Below are 24,122 nucleotides of genomic sequence, written 5' to 3'. Positions count from 1 at the left end.
ATTAAAAGAAGAGAAGTCATCTATAATCTTACCTCCACATATTTAGGTATATTTCCTTTCAGGCTCTTTTCTTGTGAATATATTGATCAATCATATATTTACATATGTATATTTTTGGTGAGCTCTGTGCCCAATGTGGAGCTTAAACTCATGACCCCGAGATCAAGAGTCTCATCTTTTGCTGACCAAACCAGCCAAGTGCCCCTGCTACAAATATATTTTAGATATATTTACAAATAATAATAGTTAACTATTATTATTGTTTAATATTTCTTGAATGCTTACCAAGGCAAAGCATTGCTCTTAACCCTTTGTGGATATTGAAGCATGCAATTTTCATAATAACCCTATAAGGTAGAAGCATTATTATCTTTATTTAACCATAAAAGAACCTGAGGAAGAGAGAAGTAAAGAAATTTGTTCAAAGTCACACATTAGTAGGTAGGGAACTGGAATTCAAACCTAGATCTGACTGCGGAGTCTACATTTTTAGACAATATATACACTGCATTATATATATATATATATGGTTTTGTGTTAAGGTCTTTCATTAAATATTATGTTGTATTTCCCACAACATTAAAAATAATTTACTTGACATGAAGTTTTTGTTTAGAATCAAGTAGAAGAAATTATCTGATTTAGTTTAAACTTAACAGTTTATTTGGTATATCTGTATATTAATTATATATTACATAATATATCAATATTTCAAAGTGTTCAAAAAAGAAACCTTATTGCCCAAGAGCTCCACCCCATGAGTTAAAGCAAACAAACATATCTTAACAAATATAAAAGAACAGAAGTCATATAAAGTATGATGTCAGATTACAGTGGGATTAAACTAGAACCAATAATTTGGAATTTTGGAAAATCCCAAAATATCTGGAGATTAAACACACACTTTTAAATAATACATGGGTCAAAAAGAAGTCTCTAGAGAAATTTTAAAATATATTTTAAATAAAAATATAACATCAATGAAACAGTGCTTAGAGAGAAATATATATAGCATTATACGCATATTAGAAAAGAAAGATCTAGAGGGTGGCTCAGTGGTTAAGTGTCCAACTCTTGGTTCTGGCTCAAGTCATGATCTCATGGTTTGTGGGTTTGAGCCCCGCATGGGATTCTCTGTCTCCCTCTCTCTCTGCCCCTCCCCTGCTTTCTCTCTCTCTCTCTCTCTCTCTCTCAAAATAAATAAATAAACATTAAAAAAAAAAAGAAAGATGTAGAATCAGTAATATAAGCTTTCCACTTTAGGAAACTAGACAAAGAAGAGGGATATAAGCCTAAATCAAGTAGAAGGAAATAAATAATAATTGGAGCAGAAATAAATGAAACTGAAAATAGGAAAACAATAAATAAAAGTCAATGAGAACAAAAACTGTTTTTTTGAAAAAAAGAAATAAATAAAAAATAACAAACCTCTTGTCAGGCTAACAGAGAAAAAAAAAGAAAGAAGATACCAATAACTAATATCAGAAATGAAATAAGAGTCATCTCTACTGAACATGAAAAGGATAATAAAACAGTATTATGAACAAACTCTATGCCCACAAAATTGATAGCCTAGATGAAATGAACTAATTTCTTGAAAGATGCAAACTACTAAAACTCACAAAAGGAGAAACAGATAACCTGAATAGGCCTCTATCTTTTAAAGAAATTGAATCAATAATCAGTAACATTCCAAAACAGAAAGCACCAGGATCAGATGGGCTTACTGGTGATTTCTAACAAACATTTCTAGAAGAAATGATACCAATTCTCTAGAATCTCTTCCAGAAAATAGAAACGGAGGAAACACTTCTTGACTCATTCTGTGAGGCCAGCATTACTCTAATACCAGGACCAGATAAATACATTACAAGAAGGGAAAACCCAGGACCGATTTCACTCATGAATATCTATGCAAAAATCCTCAACAAATGTTAGCAAATAATATGCCACAATATATAAAAAGAATTATACACCACAACCAAACGGGATTTATTCCAGATATTACAAGGCTATTTCAATATTCAAAAATCAATTAATGTAATCCATCTCATCAACAGGCTAAAGAAGAAAAACCATATGATCATATCAATTGGTGCAGAAAAAGCATCTGACAAAATCCAATACCAATTCATTCTAAAAATTTTCAGCAAACCAAGACTAGAACGGAACTTCCTCAGCTTGATAAAGAACACCCACAAAAACTTACAGCTAGAATTCTTTTTTGAGAGAGAGAGAGAGAGGATGCAAATGAGCAAGGAGCAGAGAGAGAGTGGGAGAGGGAGAGAGAGAGGGAGAGAGAGAGAGAGACATGCGGGGCTTACCTGAGGTGGGGCTCATGTTTTTACCTGAAGCAGGGCTCAAGGTCACCCAAAGCGGGGCTTGAGCTCACCTGATGTGGGACTCAAACTCGGGAACTGTGAGATCATGACCTGAGCCAAAGTCTGATGGTTAACTAACTGAGCCACCCAGGTGCCCTAGAATCATTCTTAATGGTGGGAAAACAGATGCTTTCCCTCTATGATTGGGAACAAGGCAAGGATGTCTACTCTCACCACTGCTATTCAAAATTGTACTGGAGGGGTGCCTGGCTGGCTCAGTAGAGCACGAGTCAGCAGAGCATGAGACTCTTAAACTCGAGGGTTGTGAGTTTGAGCCCCATGGTCGGTGTAGAGATTACTTAAAATAAAATCTTAAAACAAAAACAAAATTGTACTGGAAGTCCTAGCTAATACAAAAAGACAAGAAAATGAAATAAAAGGATTACAGTTTGGCAAGGAAGAGATAAAACTGTTTTTGCTCACAGATGACAAGATTGTCTATATAGAAAACCACAAGGAACTGACCAAACAAACAAACAAACCTTCCCAGGACTAGCAAGCTATGATGGCATGATTGCAAAATAACAAGTTTAATATCCAAAAGTCTATGGCTTTCCCAAACAGCAGCAATGAACAAATGAATTTGAAATAAAAAAAAAAAAATACCATTTACATTAGGACTAGAAAAAAAAGAGAAATACTTACATATTTCTAGCAAAATATAAACAGAATCTATATGAAGAAAACTACAAAACTCTAATGAAATCAAAGATCTAAATAATTGGAGAAATATTACATGTTCATGGATAGAAAGACTCAATATTGTTAAATATCAATTCTTGCCAACTTGATCTAAAGATTTGATTTAATCTCAATCTAAATCCCAGGAGGTTATTTTGTATATTGTCAACAAAGTGATCCTAAAGTTTATATAGAAAGGCAAGAGACCCTAAACAGTCATCTTGATGCTGAAGAAGAACAAAGTTGGAGGTCTGACATGACAACTTTAAGACTTACTATAAAACTACAGTAATCAAGACAGTATAGTATTGACAAAATATAAAATAAAAAAAAAATAAAGAGATCAGTGAAACAGAATAGAGCCCAGACATAAACCCACACAAATATAGTTACTGATCTTTTTGACAAAAGAGAAAAGGCAAGTCAATGGAGAAAGGATAGTCTTTTCAACAAATGGTGCTGGAAAACTGGACATCTATATACCAATAAATAAATAAATAAATAAATAAATAAAAAGAAAGACAGGAAAAAAAAGAATTTAGACAGAGATCTTATACCTTTTACAGAAATTAATTCAAAAGGAATCATAGACCTAACTGTAAAACATAAAAATATAAAATTTATAGACAATAATATAGAAGAAAATCTAGGTCACCATGGGTTTGGCTCTTACTTTTAGATACAACACCAAAAACACAATCCATGAAAGAAAAAATTGATCAGTGGGCTTTATTAAAATAAGAAATTTAATTTCCGTGAAAGACAACGTTCAGAGAATAAAAAGACAAGCCATAGAATGGGAGAAAATATTTGCAAAACACATTTCTGATAAAGACCTTGAATACAAAATAAACAAAGAACTCTTAAAGCCCAACAATAAGAGAACAAACAACCCAGTTAAAAAGTGGGCAAAATGTCTTAACAGACACCTCACCAAAGAACATATACAGATGGCAAATAAATATATGAAAATATATTCAACATCATGTATCATTAGGGAACTGCAAATTAAAACAACAATGAAATACTGCTTCAAAACTATGAGAATGTCTAAAATCTAAAACACTGATAACACCAAATGCTGGGGAGGATACAGAACAATAGGCACTCTCATTCACTGCTGATAGGAATGCAAAATGGTACAGCCACTTGGAGGCAGTTTCTTACAAAACTTTCCTAGTCTGAAAAGGCTGCATACTACATGACATTTGGGAAAAACCAAACGATTGAGATTGTAAAAAGAATAGCAGGTGCCAGGAGTTCGGGGTGTTGGGGGCAGTATGAATAAGTGAAGCATAGTGGATTTTCAGTGCGGTGAAATGATTCTATATGATGTTGTGATGGTGGACACATGATAGTATGTATTTGTCAAAACCCATAGAAATGTGCAATACAGAGAACCTTAATGTAAACTATGGACTTTAGTCAATAGTAATATATCACCATTGGTCAACTAATTATAACAAATGCACCATGCTAATGCAAGATGTTAATGATAGAGGAAACTGTATATAGGAAGGGGGTATATGCAAACTCTCTGTACTGTTCGATTTTTCTAGAAATCTAAAACTGTTCTAAAAATAAAGTCTATTAATTAAAAAACATAAATGCCTGAGAGTAACAAAAACAAATTAAAAAAATGGGGAGGAGGAAGGGCTTATCTTACTAGGTGTAGCTGAGACAAACCAGGTTCACACACAATATCCAGCAACTAAAAGACTTCATTTCTCTGCTTCCCTTACAATTTTAGTATATGTGCTACCGAAGCAAGCACTGTCTCTTCCCCTTACAGATAAAGATGTAAATAAACTTTTTAGTTGTGACTTCCAGAAAAGCCCCTAAAAGTGTCAGACAGCTGGCATGTGCCCTTCTGACCCCTCCCCACTCTGTTTGCTTCCTGCCTGGATAAAGGGATATATGGCTGGAACTTCAGCAACCATCTTGGAGCACAAGGAGGTTCTGACTGAGGTTGAAAGCCACTGCGAAGAATGGCTAGGCAGAATAATGAAGGTGCTTGGGTTTTTAGTGATTTTTTTAAAAAGTGGATTTATTTATTTTGAAAGAGAGAGGCAGAGAGAGAATCCCCAGCAGGGCCCGAACCCACGAACCATGAGACCACGGCCTGAGGTGAAACCAAGACTCTGAAGCTTAACTGACTGAGCCACTCAGGTGCCCTAAAGAAGCCTGGGTTCATGGTGCTACTATGCTAACCCTGGCTGCTTTATACCAGACTTCTTCTACAGGATAGAAATAAATCTATTTCTTATTTAAGTTTCTGTTGTTTGTTTTCCATGTTTAGCTGTCCAATAGCTAAACACAATTTCTACCTTGTATACCAGATAATAAAACTTACTGTAATTCTATTATGATAAAACCATATGTATAGCATAGGTATAAACAATACAAATAGAATAATAATAATAATAAAGAGTCCAGAAACAAATTCAAACAAGGACTTAATATAAATAAAGATGACATTTAATTTAGAGGGAGAAAGATGGTTTACTTAATATATGGTGTTGGCAGAACTGACTATCCATCTGGAAGAAAATATGATGATACTTCTACTCCACATCATATGCAAAAATAAACTCCAGATGGACTCTAAGTCTAAATGTGAAAAATAAAAAAATATTAGATACAAATGTAAGGAATTATTTATAAAATCATAAAGTAAAGAAGACTTTCTGATGTGAAAGATAAAACTTAGAAACCCTAAGGATCAGCACCTAAAATAATAGTCACATCATCTCTTAAAAATGAACACATTTTTTTTGTATAGCAAAAGAAACTATAAACAAAGTCAAAAGACTAAATACTTAAAATATACATGATAAAGGATGAATGTTGCTAATGTACCTTAGCTCCTACAAACCAAAAAAAAAAAAAAAAAAAAAAAAAGACAAGCCAATTAAAATTTGACAAAGCATATCAATAGGTACTTCCAGAAAAAAAGATATAAATCATGAATGATATGAAAGATTCTTAACCTCACTGGTATTCAAGAAAATGCAAATTAGCACAATAAAAGTATAGCATTTTGATCCATCAGATTAGCAAAAATAAAAAATATTGGTAAGACTAGCCATATGAGCATGGAATGTGAATTTCTACAGCATCTCTGTAAAGTATTATAATAATATGTATTAAAAATGCACCTATTCCTCAATCCAGAAATACTACTTTTTGTAATGTATTCTACAGAAAGAATAATACCAGTATATAAAGAAATATATTCAAGAAAATTTACTATAGCATGACTATAGATGCCCCTAATCTGAAGAAAAAGAGCTTAATGTGACCGTCCATCATCAGAGGACAGTTGACATATTAGGTGCTATAGAGTATTATGCAACTTAAAACACATGAGTTAGATACATACATGCATTGACCGAGACACATGTCTGGACCAATGGGCTTTTTTAGTTCTTAAATGTCCACTTGAGGACTCTAGTGTTTTATCTGTTATGTAAGAAGTAACCCATGGAAAATTGAGCTAAATGGCACCATATTTCTGATTTATTCCTGTGCGGTTTTGGCATTCCTTACAGAGTGGTACCTCAGGCAACTGTCCAACTGATCTTTTTATTGGGCTTGAGACGCTACAATGGAGGACTAGCTTCTGTGGGACCAACCTTCCTACAGGTAGCAGATAAACTCTGGCCAAAACAAACAGAAACAACAAGCAGCTAAAGGCATGAGAGAGCAACAAAAAACAGATAGACATTGGATGGAGAGTCAACGTGTAGAAGGGAACAGCTCTGGGTTTCTCAGTTTTAGACCTTTTTGCTAGAGGGCAGGCCCCAGTTTTGCCCTGTGAGGCAGCTAAATTCAGGTAGATCATGTACAGTCCAGCTGTCTTGAAGAATCAAAGGATACAGCAGCTGGAAAGTGAGGAGGGTTATCTCAAAAAGGAGAGAGCAAGAGTCCAAACTCTGCCCAAACCTCTGCTAATTCCTGAACTGTACTTGTGCAGGGCAGACTCCCAGCAGCCCAGCTAAGGCAAACAGAACTGGACAGAGAATTTTGCCACTGCCCATCACAAGGGCGTTTGAGTCCAACCAAAATAATTGCCTGCTTTAGAAAAACATTTTTCAGGTTCAGTTGGTAAAGCGACCCACTCTTGATTTCTGCTCAGGTTGTGATCCCAAGGTCGTGAGATCAAGTCCCGCATTGGGCTCCACACTGAATGTGGAGACTGCTTGGGATTCTTTCTCTCTCCCTCGCTCTCTGCCCCTCCCCCACTCATTCATGCTCTCTTTCTCTCTCTCTCAAAATAAGTAAATAAACTTTAAAAAAAAAAAGAAAAACATTTTTCAGAGACAAAGTAGAATCCATAGTCTCTATAAGTATTATTTACAGTGACTAGGGTACAATCCAATATTATGAGGCATATGAAAGAATGGGAAAATGGGATCCATATCAAGAGAAAAGGCATTCGGTCAAAACTTACCCCAAAGATATACTACATGTTGGGATTAGCAGATAAGAGTTTTAAAACAGCTATTATAGCTATACTCAAGGATGTAAAGTATATACTCAAAGTGAACAACAAAATAAGAACTATCAGCAAAGAAATAGAAATGTTGATAAAGAACCAAATGGAAATTCTAGAACTGAAAAATTCCCTGATAGGGCTTGAAAGCATTTTGGAGATGACAGCAGAAAGGTCAGCGAACTTGACTATAGATCAATAGGAATGATCTGATTTGAAGAATAGAAACAAAAAGACCAAAAAAAAAAAAAAACAAAAACAAAAACAAAACAAAACAAAAAAACGAACAGAGATTCAAGGATCTGAGGGATAATACCAAAAGGTCTAACACATGTGTTAAGAGCATCCTGAAGAGAGGTGAAAGACCATGGTGCAGAAAAATATTTAAAGAAATAATGGCCAGAATTTCCTCAAATCTGGTGAAATACATAAGATTACAGACTTGGGAAGCTTAGTTGACTTCAAGCAGAATAAATACAAAGAAGACTACATCTGAACTTATACTGTTGAAACTAAAGATAAAGAGAAAATATTGCAAGTAGTCAGGAAAAAAAATGATATATACAAGAGTAATAATTTGAATGCCCACTGACCATCAGAAAAAAATGGAGGCCAGAGTCAATAGAAAAATATCATTAAAGTTCTGTAAGAAAAAAAAGTTAACTTAGGTTTCTATATCCAGTAAAAACATTCTTTAAGAATGAAAGTTAAGTAAGGACGCCTGGGTGGCTCGGTTGGTTAAGCCTCGGACTTTGTCTCAGATCATGATCACTCAGTTCACGAGTTTGAGCCCTGCAATAGGCTCTGTGCTGACAGCTCAGAGCCTGGAGCCTGCTTTGGATTCTGTGTCTCCCTCTTTCTCTACCCCTCTCCTGCCTGCTTGTGCTCTGTGTCTCTTTCTGTCTCAAAATAAATACATAAACATTGAAAAAATATTTAAAAAAATAAAAAAAGAATGAAAGTTAAATAAATATATATTTTTTTATTTAAAAAAAATTTTTTTTAACATTTATTTATTTTTGAGACAGAGAGAGACAGCATGAACGGGGGAGGGGCAGAGAGAGAGGGAGACACAGAATCGGAAGCAGGCTCCAGGCTCTGAGCCATCAGCCCAGAGCCTGACATGGGGCTCGAACTCACGGACCGCGAGATTGTGACCTGAGCCGAAGTCGGCCGCTCGACTGACTGAGCCACCCAGGCGCCCCTAAATAAATATATTTTAATTAAACAACAACTTAGAACATTTATCGCCAGCCAACATGCACTACAAGAGATACAAGAAGAAGTTCATCAAGATGGAAGGAATTGACATTAGATTAGAATTCAATCTTCAGGACAGACAAAAGAGCATCAGAAATGGAGAATATATGTAAATATAAAAGACTATTTTCCCTCTTAATTTCTTTAAAGCAATATTTATTAAGATAATGTTTGATGCAAAAATTATTAACATTGTCTTGTGAATGTTCGTATCAAGAATTTGTAGACGTTATACATACAACAACTATAGCATAAAGTAAGGGGTTGAGGGGACAGTAAATGGTTCCAAATGATGGCAAATTTCTCACATTTTAGGAGAAGCAGTAAAATATTAACTCGAAGTAAACTGTAAAAAATTAAGAATGTATATTTTAATCCCTAGAATGATAACAAAAAGTTAACTCAAAAAGGTTGAGCTAAATAGCAAATAAACAAATATGGAATTCTTAAATATATCCAATTAATGAAGGTAGTCAGGAAAGGAGGTATAGAAAACTAAAATACAGAAGGGACAAATAACAAATAAATAGTAAAATTTTAGACCTAAATCTATCCATATTAATTATTACATTGAGTGTAAATAGATTAAATACTCCAATTGAAAGTCATAGATTGCCAGAATCGATAAAAGCAAAAAACAAAAAAAGAACAACAACAACAACAAAAAACAAAAACAAAAAACTTAACTATGTGCTGTTTACTTTGGAGATAAAAGTGAAGTATTAAGATGCAGGTAGGTTGAAAGTAAATGGATGGAAAATTATGCTATGTAAACAGTAAGCATACGAATGGTAAGATGGGTATATTAGCATTAGATAAAGTAAATGTTAAGCAAGGAGAATTACCATAAATAGATACAAGTATTTACAGGGTATTTACTAGAGATAAAAAAGCTTAATTCATCAGAAAGATATAATAGTCTAAGTGTGTATGTGCCTAATAGTGCCTAATAATGGAAGTTCAGAAACATGAAAGAAAAATGGACAGAATTAAAGGAAGAATTAGAAAATTTCCCAACCACACTCAGATATTTGAACACGCATCTCTCAGCAATTGATAAAACTAGACAAAAATTAGTAAAGAGGTAGAAGATCAGAAAAACACTATCTGTCATCGTGAGCTAATTGACAATCTATCCAACAACTGCAGAATACATATTCTTTTCAAATCATATTGTATGTTCACCAAGATAGACTATAGATTCATAAAATGAATCTCAATAAATTAGAAAAGTTGAAGTCAGATAGAGTCTGTTTTCTGACCATAATGGAATTAAATTAGAAATCGGTAACAGTAAGGCATGTATTTGTTAAAAACCCAAATACTTGGAGATTGACTCACTTTTAAATAACCCATGGCTCAAACAAGAAATCGCAGGGGACATTAGAAAATATTTTGAACTAAATTATAATGAAAATACAAGATATCAAAACTGGGAAGATGCAATTAAAGCATTGAATTAGGGGAAACTCATAGCTTTAAATTTTTATATTAGAAAAGATAGAAGGATATTGAAACACTAGGAATGTCACATACTTAAAAAACATCTTTCCCAAAATGTACTGGCATAATTTTATGGAATAGGAATTCCAAAAAATTGTACTAAATATAATTTCCTCCTATAAAAATAAATAAATTAATTAAATAAATTAAAAAAAAAAAAAAAAAGAAAAGATGAGAGAATAAAGTCAATCACCAAACTTTCAACCTTAGGGAGCTAGATAAGAGCAAAGCGAACCTAAAGTAAGTAGAAAGAAGAAAATAATGTTGAGCAGAAAGCAACAAAGTCAAAAACAAACCATAGAAAAATTAACCAAAAGCTGGTTCTTTGGAAAAACCAATGAAATTTAACAAACATCTATCTAGAGTCAGAGAGAGTAAGAGAAAGAGAAGACACAAATTTCAAGTATCAGGAATAAAAGAGAGGCTATCATTACAAATCCTCCAGGCTTTAAAAGGATTATAGGGAATATAGTAAATTACTTCATATCAGTAAAATTTTAAAACTTAGATTAAGTGGACGAATCACCTGAAAAGAATCACCTGAAAAGCACAACTTACCTATACTGGTAGAGATAAAGTATAAAATCTAAATAACCCTATACTATTGAGGAAATTGATATTGGATAGTTTTAATGGTTAATTCCATCAGACACTTATCAGAAAGAAATAATACCAATCTTTCTTTATTAGAAAATAAAAAAGTGAATACTCCCAAACATGTTTTATGAGGCCATATTAACCCTGACACCAAAAACTAACAAAACATACTACAAAAAAAGAAAAAAAACTACAGACTAATATCCATCTTTAACGCAGATGCAAAATTCCTTAACAAAATGTTAGTAAGTTGGCAACATATAAAAAGGATGATACATCATGATCAAATGGGGCTTATCCTAGGCATCCAAGATTGGTTTAACCTTTTAGGATTTTATGATAGATTTATGGGAAAGAACTACCAAGTTAAAGCATCAGATCAAGGAAAGACTCTACATTTGCTTTTTTTTTTTTTTTTTTACTGGTAGTGGAAAATGTAAGTGGTCAGATATAGCTTAAAAAAATAATAACAAAACAAAATAAAACAAAACAAAAAACCCAAAATCCCTCCAGACTAGGAATTAAGACTGGAATTCTAGTCCTGGTATTGCCTCCAATTCAATGTATAATGTTAGAAAGGTCACTTTGCCTCTCTTGGCCTTAGTTGACACACGTGTCCAATAATGACCTCTCAGGGTCTTTCCCAACTGTTACACTCTAAGAGTCTATGAGGCCAAGTCCTAAAATTTTTGTCACAGCTGCCTAGACTTTTCTGCTTCAGCACCTCAGAAGGCAGAAGTAGAAAATGTGCAAGACATGCTTTCATGCACAGATGAAGGCACCATCTGCACGTGGCTTGAAGTACTGAGGGTTCAAGGGTGACTCCTCCCCACCTTGAAAGCACCATGTGTCCTCAAGAGGTACTTCAGAAAATATTTTTTTAATGTTTATTTGTTTTTGAGAGAGAGAGAGACAGAGACAGAGAGACAGAGGGGGGGAGAGAGAGAGAGAGAGAGAGAGAGAGAGAGAGAGAGAGAGAGAGAGAGAGAATGAGTGGGGGAGGGTCAGAGAGAGAGGGAGACACAGAATCTGAAATAGGCTCCAGGCTCTGAGCTGTCAGCACAGAGCCTGACTTGGGGCTTGAACTCATGAACCGTGAGACCACGACCCGAGCCTAAGTCAGACACTTAACTGACCAAGCCACCCAGGCGTCCCAGAAGGTATTTTTAATGAACTCTCTGAAAGCATCCACTGTGTCATGGTGCTATAGACCTTGGAATTTGAACTCTGACTGAACTGGGTTTGAACTCCAGTTCTGCTACCTGCTGAATGATTCTGGAAAAATTACCCAACATCTCTGAATCTCAGCTTCTTCATCTGCAAAGTGGGGATAACACCTGTTACGTAGAGTTATTGTGAGGATTAATTGCGAGAGCATTAGGAAGTTGGTGGATTATGGTCAGTGCTCAACAAATACTAACTTCCGTGCACGTATCAGTAAAGAATTCGGTTTGGTTACATACGGCAGGACATGTAAATAATCATGTCTCAAATAAGACAGAGATGTATGTGTTTCTCTTTCATGTAAAAGAGTTCAGGGGGGTGAAACCTGGGGCTTGTTTGGGTGTTCCACGGTCAGTAGAGAACCAGATTGCTCATCTTTCTGCCCCACTGTCCTTAGCACGTGGCTTCTGTTCACACAGTCACCTCGGAATCTAAGAGGACCGTTGGGTCTCGTCATCCCGTTCACTTTCTTGGCAGGAACTAAAAGAGGAGAAAGGCAAAAGGGAAAACTAAAAAGAGAGGGTGAAAGACTTAAACATTCTATAAAGAACCTCTTTGGACAATGACTTCCGTTTACAACTTACTGGATTCCTCCTGGTTACAAAAGAGGCTGGGGAATGGAACCTTGCTGCCCCAAATGAAATTAGGATACTGTTACTAAGAAACAAGGGGAGAATGGGTGGACAACCAGCGATCTTTATGACACTGCTTTTTCTTGTCACTAAGATTAATTTTGGGTTGGGGTCATGGAACCAGCACAGAATAGCTGGCATAGCTTTTGGATCGTAACCTATGGCAAAAGAGGTAGCTTTTTTGTAACAAGTGGATTTGAATTAAAAATCTAGTTTTGGGGGACCTGGGTGGCTCAGTCGGTTAAGCGTCCGACTTCAGCTCAGGTCATGATCTCGCGGTCCGTGAGTTCAAGCACCGCGTCGGGCTCTGTGCTGACAGCTCAGAGCCTGGAGCCTGTTTCAGATTCTGTGTCTCCCTCTCTCTCTGACCCTCCCCCATTCATGCTCTGTCTCTCTCTGTCTCAACAATAAATAAACATTAAAAAAAAAATTGAAAAAAAAAAAAGACGGGAAAAAAAATCTCGTTTTGATGCTTATTAACCAAGTGACCACGGGTCAGGTGAATTACCTTATTGGAACCTCAGTTTCTTCCCCTGTAAAGTGGGATGATACTAATATGGTTACCTCACTGGCTTGAGGTAAAGATTCATGAAAGCTGAGTAAGTGACAGCACTTGGAGTAGAGTTAGCCACCCAGCAGATTCCCAAGAATATTTTGTTTCTAAGAACTTGAGATTCAAGGGCCTTTGCTCAAAGTGGCCCGGTGAGGGGCCCCTGGGCTATGGCATAGGGAGTGGCCATTTTGGTGACTAGGGAAGGAGACCTCTCTCTTGAAGAGGGTAGGCTTCTAGGTTTTGTCTGCAAAGCTACCTATTCCTAAAAAGCTACCAATGTCCTCAGGCAGTCTTTACTGGGTCCACTGGGCTGGGCTGAAACTGTCTTGAGCAGGTAGAAATGACAGCAGTCTTTATAAATCCAGGGTGTTGGCAAGGCTAAACCAGGCACCTGGTACCCTGGAACTCTTTCTCCCTGTCCCCACCTGTGATGGCCTACCAGCCCGTCCCATGTAATTCAGTCTTCACATACTCCACCCTACATGTACGAATGTGCACAGTCTCTCTGAACTCTTGAACAAAGCAAGGAATGAGCCCCTCAGATGAGGGTTGTGGGACCTTGGGCAGGTCGCTTTAGCTGTGTGATCAGTGTCTTTACCTGTAAAATGGGCAGGTTGGCCTTGATGATTTAAACATAAGCAATGCTTGTTGAACACCTGCTGTGTGCTGGAGCCTGTGTTAGGAGCTGGAAATGCAGTGGAGTCAGAGACACGGCCTGCTCCCAAAGGGCTGAAGGTCTGATGAGACACAGACAGGGAAGGGGACAGGGAAGTAGGGGATGCCAGGGGAACTCCAACGAGGGGCCTTTCCTGATGCTTGCGGTTCATGAGCACAAGGTACTCCTGGCAGAGCAGGGGGAACTGGCAGGTAACAGAGCTCTTGCCCTGCCCACCTGCAACTGGAGGTGATGCCAACACAGGCCAGTGACTTGTGTGGCTCTTAGATCACAGCAGGGCCTGCTTCAAGCGTTTACCACATAATCTAGTAGGTAGAAGCATGGACTCCGGAGCCAGGCTGTTTGGGTTCAGAACTCAGCTCTGTAATGTACTAGCTGTGTGTCGTGGGCAAAGATATTTAACCTTCTATTCCATAAAATGGGTATACTATTAGCATCTTCCTCATAGGATAGTTAAGAGAATTAAGGGGAATTAAAAGTATCTGCTGCAGGGGCGCCTGGGTGACTCAGTTGGTTAACCGTCCGACTTCGGCTCAGGTCATGATCTCACGGTTCGTGGGTTCGAGCCCCGCGTTGGGCTCTGTGCTGACAGCTCAGAGCCTGCTTTGGATTCTGTGTCTCCCTCTCTCTGTCCCTCCCCTGCTTGTGCTCTCTCTCTCTCTCAAAGAACAAATAAACATTAAAAAAAAAGCACCTGCTGCAGTATACTCCTCCATCTCTACCTTCTGTCCTAGTAAGTGGGTCTTGACAACCAAAGAAAAAGGCTCTCTCTGGTCCTTAGGCCTGAGAGATTATGAAATAACATCTTGAAGATGTAAGAATCAGGGATTTCTTCCCCACTCCTCATCCTTCTGTTCTTTAGATAACATATATTCATCTCTCTGGCCTCTCCTATTTACCAAGCCAACAAGAGGGTGGGGTGGCAGTCATGTGTGGGTTCTCCATTCTGGCTAGAAGCCATCTGTGAGCCATCCCGTGCTGGAGACGCTGACTGCACAGCTTGCCCCGAGAGCCAACACACAGGGACAGAGCAAGGCCTTCCAGAGGGGCAACTGCCCTCCCCTCCACATTCTATAAAAACTGTCAAGTGGAGATGTAAAAACAGATACCACTTCCTCCAACTCAACCCCACCTTCTCTACAGAGAAACCGGGTAGAATTGCCAGTATCAGGGACTAGCGCCTTGAGGGAATGTTGGCCTCTAAGTCCCCTTCCCAGCCAAATTCCGGAGGCCTGTGTTGGGTAGCAGTGGGAGTGTTCAGAGTTTAGACTACTGACCCAGCACTGGAGACCTTACCCACAACTGATGGATGCCCTCTAAGAGTCATAAGAACCATAGAAGTATTCCTTCAGTTCAAAGGTCAGCAGAAAAGGGCTTTCACTCCCTAACATCTGGGCCTGGAAGGAGGACCGTACCTTTGGATAGTAGGGCTGTCAGAGGAAATGACCTCAGATGGACAAATATACCCTCAGTAGGAATGAGTCCAAAGAGAAATATAGACTAGCTGGATCCCCAGGCTCTTGAAGAGTGAAGGAATGTTCAGAACAGGTACACAGGGTTCAGGTGAGGTTCTCCAGAGAGAACCATAGAGCCCTACCTAGCATTTTCTGAGCTGGAATGCGCTCACTGTGCACATGAGGAACCAAGGGACTTTGGAGATCTTTACATTAGACCTCATTCTCCCAGACTCCTCACAGCGATCCACATTGTTGACAACCTTCTCCTTAAATCCTCTTCCTTGGCCTCTTGCTTATTCTGGCCTGCCTTTTATCCCACCTCTAGTTACTCTGGTCTCCTGTGGTCCCAGAGCATGGCTCTCACCCCAAGTTCTGCCCTTGAGGCCAGGCTCTTGGTCTTTATCCTCTCTCCCCCATCCACTCATGCACCTTCAGCTCCATGGGTATTTGACATCCTGGCTAGTCCCAGGCACTCATCTCTCCTGCAATGACAGAGCCCCTAGGACATCCCATGGGCACATCAATCTCAACATTTCCAAACTTCAGCTCACCGTTTTCCTTACTCTGATGGCTTTTATTATTATATACAGCCTATTTTTGACATCTTATATTTCCCCTCCCCCAAGTTCAGTGATTTTCAGTGCCTGAAAATTCCCTTCTATCCTTGGGCCTCAAATTTAAGGCTTTCCTGGCCATATTCAGTAATTCGCTCATCAAATACTTTCTGAGCATATTAATATTCTCTGTGCCAGAGTTGGCTCCAAGTGCTAGAGGTTCCATGGTGAAAAAGACAGACTTGGATTCTGCCTCTGAGGGGCTTATAGTTCAATGGTGGAGACACAAACTAACATAAGTAGTTGCAGAAAAATAGCTATATAATTTCTACAAAAGAACAGTACAGGGCTGTGACAGTGCATGATGGGAGGTGGGGGAAAGGGGAGGAGGTGCAGCTAACCTGATCTGGAGGCCAGAAAGTCCTGAACATGGGGAACAGGTGTGAGGCTTAGCAGGTTTGGAGCTCATTTCCTCTTTCAGAATTTCAGGCCTGTGGTAGGCTGAGTAATTAGTATTAAGAATTTCTTAATTAATATTAAGAAAATATTAAGGTATTTTAAGTGTCTCTTAAAAAAGCGAGATTTTCCTGGATTATCTGGGTGGGATCAATGTCCTTAAAGTGGAAAAGGGAGGAGGTCAGAGAGTCAGAGAGAGATGTGATCTTCTAAGCTGGGTCAAAGAGAGGTTATGTTTCTGGTTCTGAGGATAGAGGAAGGGAGCCATGAGCCAAGGAATGTGGGTAGACTCTGGAAGTCGAAAAAGGCAAAGAAATGGATCTCTTCTAGAGCCTCTAGAAAGGAACCCAGCCCTGCTGATAACCTTGATTTTAGCCCAGTGGGACTTCTGTTGGACTTCTGAAATCCAGAGCAGGAAGATAATAAATTTGTGTTATTTTAAGCCACTAAGTTTGTGGTAATTTGTTATGGCAGCAGTAAAAAATTATAATTATAGGCCTCAGCCCTATTTCCACTCCTAAATCCATTTCATTTATTTCCATCTATACTTGAGTCCTATCTTTCCTTCATCTCCGCTCTCTGGATCTGTCTTCTAGACTCTGCATTTTTGAGGACTCCAAGGGCACAGAACTCCAAGTGTTCAGATCAATTATAGAAGCAGGCAAAGGGAGGAGAGCAAAGAGCAGCAAGTGAGTGCAGGGGTGAATGGAGAGCTCTAGCTCGGGATTCAGGCCTGCTGGAACCTTGGGGAGCACTGACTCCCTGTGGGCATCCACTCAAGGCCTTTGGCTTGTTTCTTCAGCTCAAACATTAAGACAGCCATAGGTGCCATCTCAAAGCCATGAAAGGCAGTAACTGTATCATGCATTTACCATAGGAGATAATCATGAATGCTTATGTGCCATCAGGAGACCAGGTCCAAGGAATTACAAAAAAGTCACTGAAGGGTAATCAAGGGCAACGCCAAGCACCCAGGGCCAGGTGCCAGGGAAGGTGCTTCTTCCCCTTCCTGCGCCCTCCCCTTTCCTGCCCTGGTAGCAGCTCAGGGAGAAAGCCCCAGGGGATGGGGAGATGGCTTGGCCAGCTGTGCTGATACACCCCCGCTCAGGGTCACTGAGGCAGGTCAACCTTCCCCTCTTCCCCCCCCCCCCCCCCCCCCCCCCCCCGCTTCCCCCAACACTCTCTTCAGCTTAGGCAGCCCTTTGGTGGCCGGCGGGCTGGTTTCGCCGCGAGTGGGGCGCACGTGGCGCGACGCCCCCTACCTCCTGGGGACACAGCAGCGAGGGCCGCGCGGGTAGCCGGCCCGCGGCCCGGCCAGTGTGGGGTGGGGGTTCTCACTTCCCCTCCCCAACGGCCGCGGGTGCAGGTGCCGCGCGGGCAGTGCCCCGCAGGCGGGGCGTGCCCTGTGGACACGCCCCCGCGACCGGCCCTCCCAGCCCGTGCGGAGGAAGCTCCAGAGCGGCGGCTGGTGCTGCGCCGAGCCGGCGCCCCTGCCGCCCCGCGCCCCGGGACGCCGCCCGGCCCGGCCCCGCGCACGCAGCGAGCGGGGCAGGTGAGCTGCGCCCGCGCCATGGCAGCCTCAGGTGCGTAGGCAGGCCCGGGCCCTTCTCCCGAGCCTCCCCGCTGGCTGGCCGTCTCGCCCCCCGACAGCTGTCCGAGCGCCACCCGGCTCCCGGCTCTGCTACGTCGGTGCGGGACTGTGTGCTTCCTGCTCTTTCCCGCGTGCTTTCTGCTCTTTACCGCTTCCCCGGCGCAAACCTCGCGTCCTGGCTTTCCCACATCCCCCTTCCCGGCCTGTCGCGCGATTCTCTTCAGTCCCCATCTGCACCTCTCCTGTCTCCCGTCTTCTAGGTCTCCGTTTCTCCCGCCGTCACTGGCTCTAGTTGCTTCTGAGGGTCGTTTCCCCGGCTCTTGCAGTTGTGTGAGCCGGCGTCCAGTAGAAACCAGCCGCGTTGTCTGCGCCTGGGAAATACTTCTCTGAGGGCCGCACCGGACCAATAGGGGGCGCTCAGGCTGTCCCTGGTGGGCGCTGTGTGATTGAAGGTGGCTTGGGCCACTTGCCCTTCCTAGGCTTTTGTTTTTCATCTGGAATTTTGATAGGAATCTAGAAACAACATTCTTTTGGCTTTACTTTTCTTGTGTCTTTGCAGAACTTTGGGGAATGGGGAAGAGTGGAGGCCACTGGGTAATCTACCCATCGAAAGGTGGCAGGAGTCATTTTCCATTAGTTTTGGGTTCTTCTGTCATTCATGGGTGTATACACTTGTCAATGCTAGCCTCTGATATCCAGGACCAACCACATAGTGGTGATAAGAATAAAGATGACTAAAAAAAAAAAAAAAGAAAAAAAGAATAAAGATGACTAAGGAGCACTTACTATGCACTGTAATGGTTATTGTGCCCCTAAGTGTGTTCTCAGTGGTGACCAGGACAGCCGAGTCTCTGCTCTCAGGGAGTGTACAGTCTTGCACAGGAAATCAGTAAGTTAACAGGGAATTACTAAATGAGAAGACTAGAGTTACCGTGTTGGCAAATAGGTTTACTTGTATTTTCTTAGACGACTTTGTCATGTTTTAGTAGAGATAACATGCATAAACAGGATGTAAACGCCCCTTGAAAACTAAAATCTAGTCAGCAGGAGAAGACACTGTTCTTGAAGGATGTGGGCAGATGCTTGAATGAAGAGCCAGCTCTCCCCATATCCCCTGAGGTTCAGCCTTCTAATTAATGGTGTTTTGGAAGCAGGAGAGAAGGCCAATGGTAGCAGTTTTATTAGATTGGGAATATAAGCTCATTCTTTAAAGGGAATGGGAAAGCAGTTAGCTTTTAGCCTTCTGGCTCTCAACTGGGGCTTTGGAGGTTAGAAGAAGCTGTATTGTGGTAATAGTGAGGTCATAGTCCACAGTTACATAGGAAAGCTGAAGCAGTTATCTAGAGGAAATTCATTCATTCAGCTCATATTTGTTGCATGCCTATGGTTTCTAGGCACTTTCTAGGTGTCAGGTGTATATTCAGTAATCAAAATTGGCATAAGTCATTTTCCCATGGAGCTTATGGAATGCTGGGGAAAGGCTTGCAATGTGCTTAATAAGGAAAGCACATGATATGATTAAGAGCAGTGGGAAAACAGTAGAGGGGGTACTCTACCCTCTACTGTTGGGTTTATAATTTTAAACGAGGTAGCCAGGTTAGGCCTTATGGAGAAAGGGACATTTGAGCAAAGATCTGAAAGGAGGGGTCATGTGGGGGAAGAGTGCTCCATTCAGAGGAACAATAGATGGGGGTATATGGTGTATTTAAGGAACAGAGAGCAAGTGGTGGAATAGGTGGGTGATTGGGGAGAAGTAGGAGATGAGGTCGCTGAAACTCCCACCTCCTGCCGTGGCTGAGAACAGGCCCTAGGCTGTTAAGTCCAAGAAGCAGCAAAGTGAGAGAACCTCTGGACAGAGGAGACAGAGCAAATCTTCTTCCAGTGTCCTGTGTGTATGATTCCAGTTGGGCATGGCCAAAGGGGCTAGAAGATGGGGACTGTAACCCAGTGGCCAAACCTGGGGCTATTTATGGGCTCTGTAATGGCTTCTGCAGACATCTGTGATGGTTAGGGCTTCAGACTCTCTTGCTGTCAGCACACTCTGTGGTGAGACCCACTTTAGGTTCTGTAACTAGGAGTTGGGCCTCTGGGGTGGGTCCCTGGGGCTCTCTGAGGTCTGGAGGTACAAGGGTCCATGGTGGTAGTGAGACCGACTACCTCTTGCCAAACTACTGTAGGGTCTGGAGTCATCTAGGGCACTCTTCCATATGGTCTTCTGCTTCTTGTCCTCTTCCTCCCTCTCCTGCTCCTCTTCCCCTCCTCCTCCTCCTCCTTTTTATTTTAAACAGTTTTATTCAGATATAATTCACATACCGTACAATTTTCCCATTTAAAGTATACAGTTAAAAACAAAACAAACAAAAAGTATACAGTTCAGTGGTTTTTTTAGTATCTATACAGATCTGTGCAAGCATCACCATGGTCAATTTTAGAACATTTTCATCACCTCAAAAAGAAACTCATTTTGAGAAATGAGTGAAGGAGGTACAAATTATGAAATAGAAATTTTAAAAAAGGGAGAAAGAAACTCTGTATGCTTTAGCTATCACCCTCCCACTCCCTCCTCCTGCCCAGCCCTATGTTTTATCTTCTGTCTCTATAGATTTCCATGCTCAGGACTTCTGTATGAATGGGATCATATAGTATGTCGTCTTTTGTGTTTTCTTTCATATAACGTAATGTTTTCAAGGTTCATCCAAGTTGTAGCATGTCTCAGCATGACATTCCTTTTGAAGGCTGAATTGTGTGGTCTTTTAAAATTTCCTTCCACTTGGTTGATGGGGGGGTGGGAGGGAAGGGAGGGTGGGTGATGGGTATTGAGGAGGGCACCTTTTGGGATGAGCACTGGGTGTTGTATGGAAACCAATTTGACAATAAATTTCATATATTGAAAAAAAAATAAAATTTCCTTCTACTAAAGGGTAAGCATTAGTATTTTATTTTATTTTATAATTTTTTTTTTAAATTTTTTTTAACGTTTATTTATTTTTGAGACAGAGAGAGACAGAGCATGAACGGGGGAGGGTCACAGAGAGAGGGAGACACAGAATCTGAAACAGGCTCCAGGCTCTGAGTGGTCAGCACAGAGCCTGACGCGGGGCACGAACCCACGGACCGTGAGATCATGACCTGAGCCGAAGTCGGACGCTTAACCGACCAAGCCACCCAGGCGCCCCTATTTTATAATTTTTTTAATAATTTTTTTTAATGTTTATTTTTGAGAGAGAGAGAGGGAGCAGGGGAAGGACAGAGAGAAAGGGAGACACAGAATCTGAAGTAGGCTCCAGGTTCTGAGCTGTCAGTACAGAGCTCAACGAGGGGCTGGAAATCTCGAACCGTGAGACCGTGACCTGAGCCTAAGTCAGACGCTTAACCGACTGAGCCACCCAGGTGCCCCAGGATTTTGTTTTTTGAAAGACATCTTTGCTTGCTGAAATCAAGGAGAATCTTGGCTCCCTGTTTTTGAAAGAGCTTGAGAAGCAAGATAAAATAAAATGGAATGAACCTACCCTGGAATATCTCTATGCTCCTGATGGCATCTCTTGCATTTACACATGAGAGAGAGGAGACAGAGAGGCCATAAGTGACTTTCCAAAGTGACTCAAGTCTGTGGCTGAGTGAAGACCAGATTCCTTTCCTCCATGTGCCAGCCTCCAGATATTTGAAGAAAGCTTGCATACCTTTTCCTGTTCTTTTTCTCTGAGGTTTCTCTCATCTCCAGACTTTTCTACTACTTCTAGACTTAGAAGATAAGAGGGTTTGAAGGTACCTTTAATTTTTTGTGATCTTAATTCTCACCTGATTCTTGAGGTCCCTTAATATTCCTGTCAAGTCTCTGAACTTGAAACCTTTAGAGTCTGGAAGCTCCTCACATGAATCATTATCTAGATCCCTCCTTATCCTAGTCACCTTCCTAGTTCACATCCCTCTTCAGTATGGTGCTTATTAAGACAGATGAACAGGGAGCCGGAATCACCTATAGACTAAAATGGTCTGGACTGGTCATTTGAAAAGCTCCCTGGCACTTCCTCCCTGTTCTTTTCTCAGGTGGATTCTGAATCTTTCTAAGGAACCTCTCTTTCAGTCACTGTATTTCTTTTGCTTTTTAAAAAAATATCTTCTTAAAGTTTATTTATTTTGAGAGAGACAGCAACAGTGCAAGTGGGGGGAGGGGCAGAGAGACAGAGAGAGAGAGAGAGAGAGAGAGAGAGAGAGAGAGAATCCCAAGCAGGCTTTGCGCTGTCAGTGCAGAGCCCAACGTGACGTGCAAACCCACAAAACCACAAGATCATGACCTGAGCCAAAACCAGGAGTCGGACGCTTAACCGACTGAGCCACCCAGGCACCCCTGTTTAGGATTTATGGACTCCTGTTGGACCATGTATTTAATTTCTCATAATAAACAAACAAAACTGAAAGAATTGATTTGGCACATGTGAGGAAGTGATCTACTGTTACAGGAAGGGAATTATCCTTGAAGAAAAGGCTGTTCCCCATACAAGAGAGAGTTGCTGATGAAGCGTTTGGTCCTGTGTTGTTATCTAGCACATTGTGGAGGAACTTTAACTTCCACTTTGGAACTTTTTTAGAATTTCCCCAGCTTCAGTTTCTGTAGCAGAGCAAAATTTAAGAAGGCAATCCATTTCTTTGTCCTCATTTACGTTGAGGCAAAATTTGCTTAGACTTCGTATACCCGTCTCAAGTCACACCATAAGTGGGTGACCAAGTAGGCTGTGATATTAATGAGTCTGAAACACTAACCACTTCCTTTTCAAGTACTTTTGCTCAGAGGAGTGTGTGTGTGTGTGTGTGTGTGTGTGTGCACACGCGCGCGAGCGCGTGCGGGGTGGGGGTGGGGGGGTTGCCAAATGTAACACCAGAATCCCAGGGATGAGACATTTTCTGTATGTTTTCCTTATAGAAGAGCTTAACCCCTTAAGTACTTTTTAAATTTAATTTGTATTTAAAAATCTTTATTTTAGAAGTTTTGGATTTATTGAAAAACTGTGAAGATAGTAGAGTTCTCATGTACTCCACACCCAGTTTCCCTGATTATTAATATTTACACTTTCCTTAATGACTAGAGGTCTATTAATGCCCAGTAGATACTGCATTGTGCTGTTAACAGAGGAGCAGGTGACGGTGAGGCAGGATCCAGGGTGTAAAGTATACTCGCTCCCTCAGTGACCCCAGAACTTGTCATTGAAATTGTTGGTTTGCTTTGGATCGCTGTCTCCTCATAGAAGTGGCATACATTGCTCATGGGCACGGGGTCAAGGGATTATAAGAAGGGCTGCTTTCCTGCTAAGTCAGTCAGTGCTCCAAGAGCTGAGTTGCCATCGAAAGAGTACTTATTATGTTCTCAGAAGTTCTCTTCTCTCTTCCTTATTGCCTTACCATCTATTGGAAACATCACCAGTGGCTTCATCGCTAATGTATGAGACCAAAGCCAGCCCTGTCTGAGATCTTATTCTCCTTCTAGTCCATTTGTAAAAATTGTTGACATGATATTTGCTAGTATATTTGTCTGCATGGGTGGGGGGTATTAGTGGCTACTGCTTTTTACTTTTGCACTTTTTTTTTAAATGTATTTTTTAATGTTTATTTTTGAGCAAGAAAGACAGACAGAGCATGAGCAGGGGAGGGGCAGAGAGAGAGAGGGAGACACAGAATCTGAAGCAGGCTCCAGGCTCTGAGCTGTCAGCACAGAGCCCAACGCAGGGCTCAAACTCACGAACTGTGAGATCCTTACCTGAGCTGAAGTCAGATGCTCAACCAACTGAGCCACCCAGGCACCCCTACATTTAGAAGAACATTTACCTCAGAGGAGAAATCAATCATGTAGAAAAGAGGGGCGGAAAGAAGGTAAAAGTATTATGATGCCTTAAATCTACTTTTCTCAGGGTGAGCTCCATAGTTCTGGCGCTTTGCCAATATTATCCCTTCCATAGTCCTGAAATTATTTCTCCATTGAGGTACAAAGAACTATGTTACCCAGGGAAAAAAAAAAGATCAATCAGCAAAGATTTCATTTTATGGAAGGCTGTCACCCTGCCTTCTAT

At 40.6% G+C, this 24,122-nt stretch overlaps 1 protein-coding gene and 1 long non-coding RNA gene across 2 annotated transcripts in view; one reads left to right on the top strand and one right to left on the bottom strand.

The window, feature by feature from the left end:
- LOC109272701 (uncharacterized) overlaps positions 1 to 18,451 on the bottom strand; it is a 90,907-nt gene extending 72,456 nt beyond the window's left edge. Inside the window, exon 1 of the long non-coding RNA XR_008424895.1 lies at positions 18,298 to 18,451. This is a non-coding gene — a long non-coding RNA (uncharacterized LOC109272701). The remainder of the gene's footprint in view (positions 1 to 18,297) is intronic.
- PIK3AP1 (phosphoinositide-3-kinase adaptor protein 1) overlaps positions 17,905 to 24,122 on the top strand; it is a 117,625-nt gene continuing 111,407 nt past the window's right edge. The window contains exon 1 of the mRNA XM_019458975.2: positions 17,905 to 18,052. Coding sequence (XP_019314520.2) covers positions 18,040 to 18,052 — 13 coding nt within the window. The 5' untranslated portion in view covers positions 17,905 to 18,039. The remainder of the gene's footprint in view (positions 18,053 to 24,122) is intronic.

The sequence above is a fragment of the Panthera pardus genome, unplaced genomic scaffold, assembly GCF_024362965.1.
Source record: "Panthera pardus isolate Hobbes unplaced genomic scaffold, ASM2436296v1 HiC_scaffold_22, whole genome shotgun sequence".
Taxonomy (NCBI): Eukaryota; Metazoa; Chordata; class Mammalia; order Carnivora; family Felidae; genus Panthera; species Panthera pardus.
Note: the sequence above shows the minus strand (reverse complement) of the source record. Positions and strands in the feature narration are given on the sequence as shown.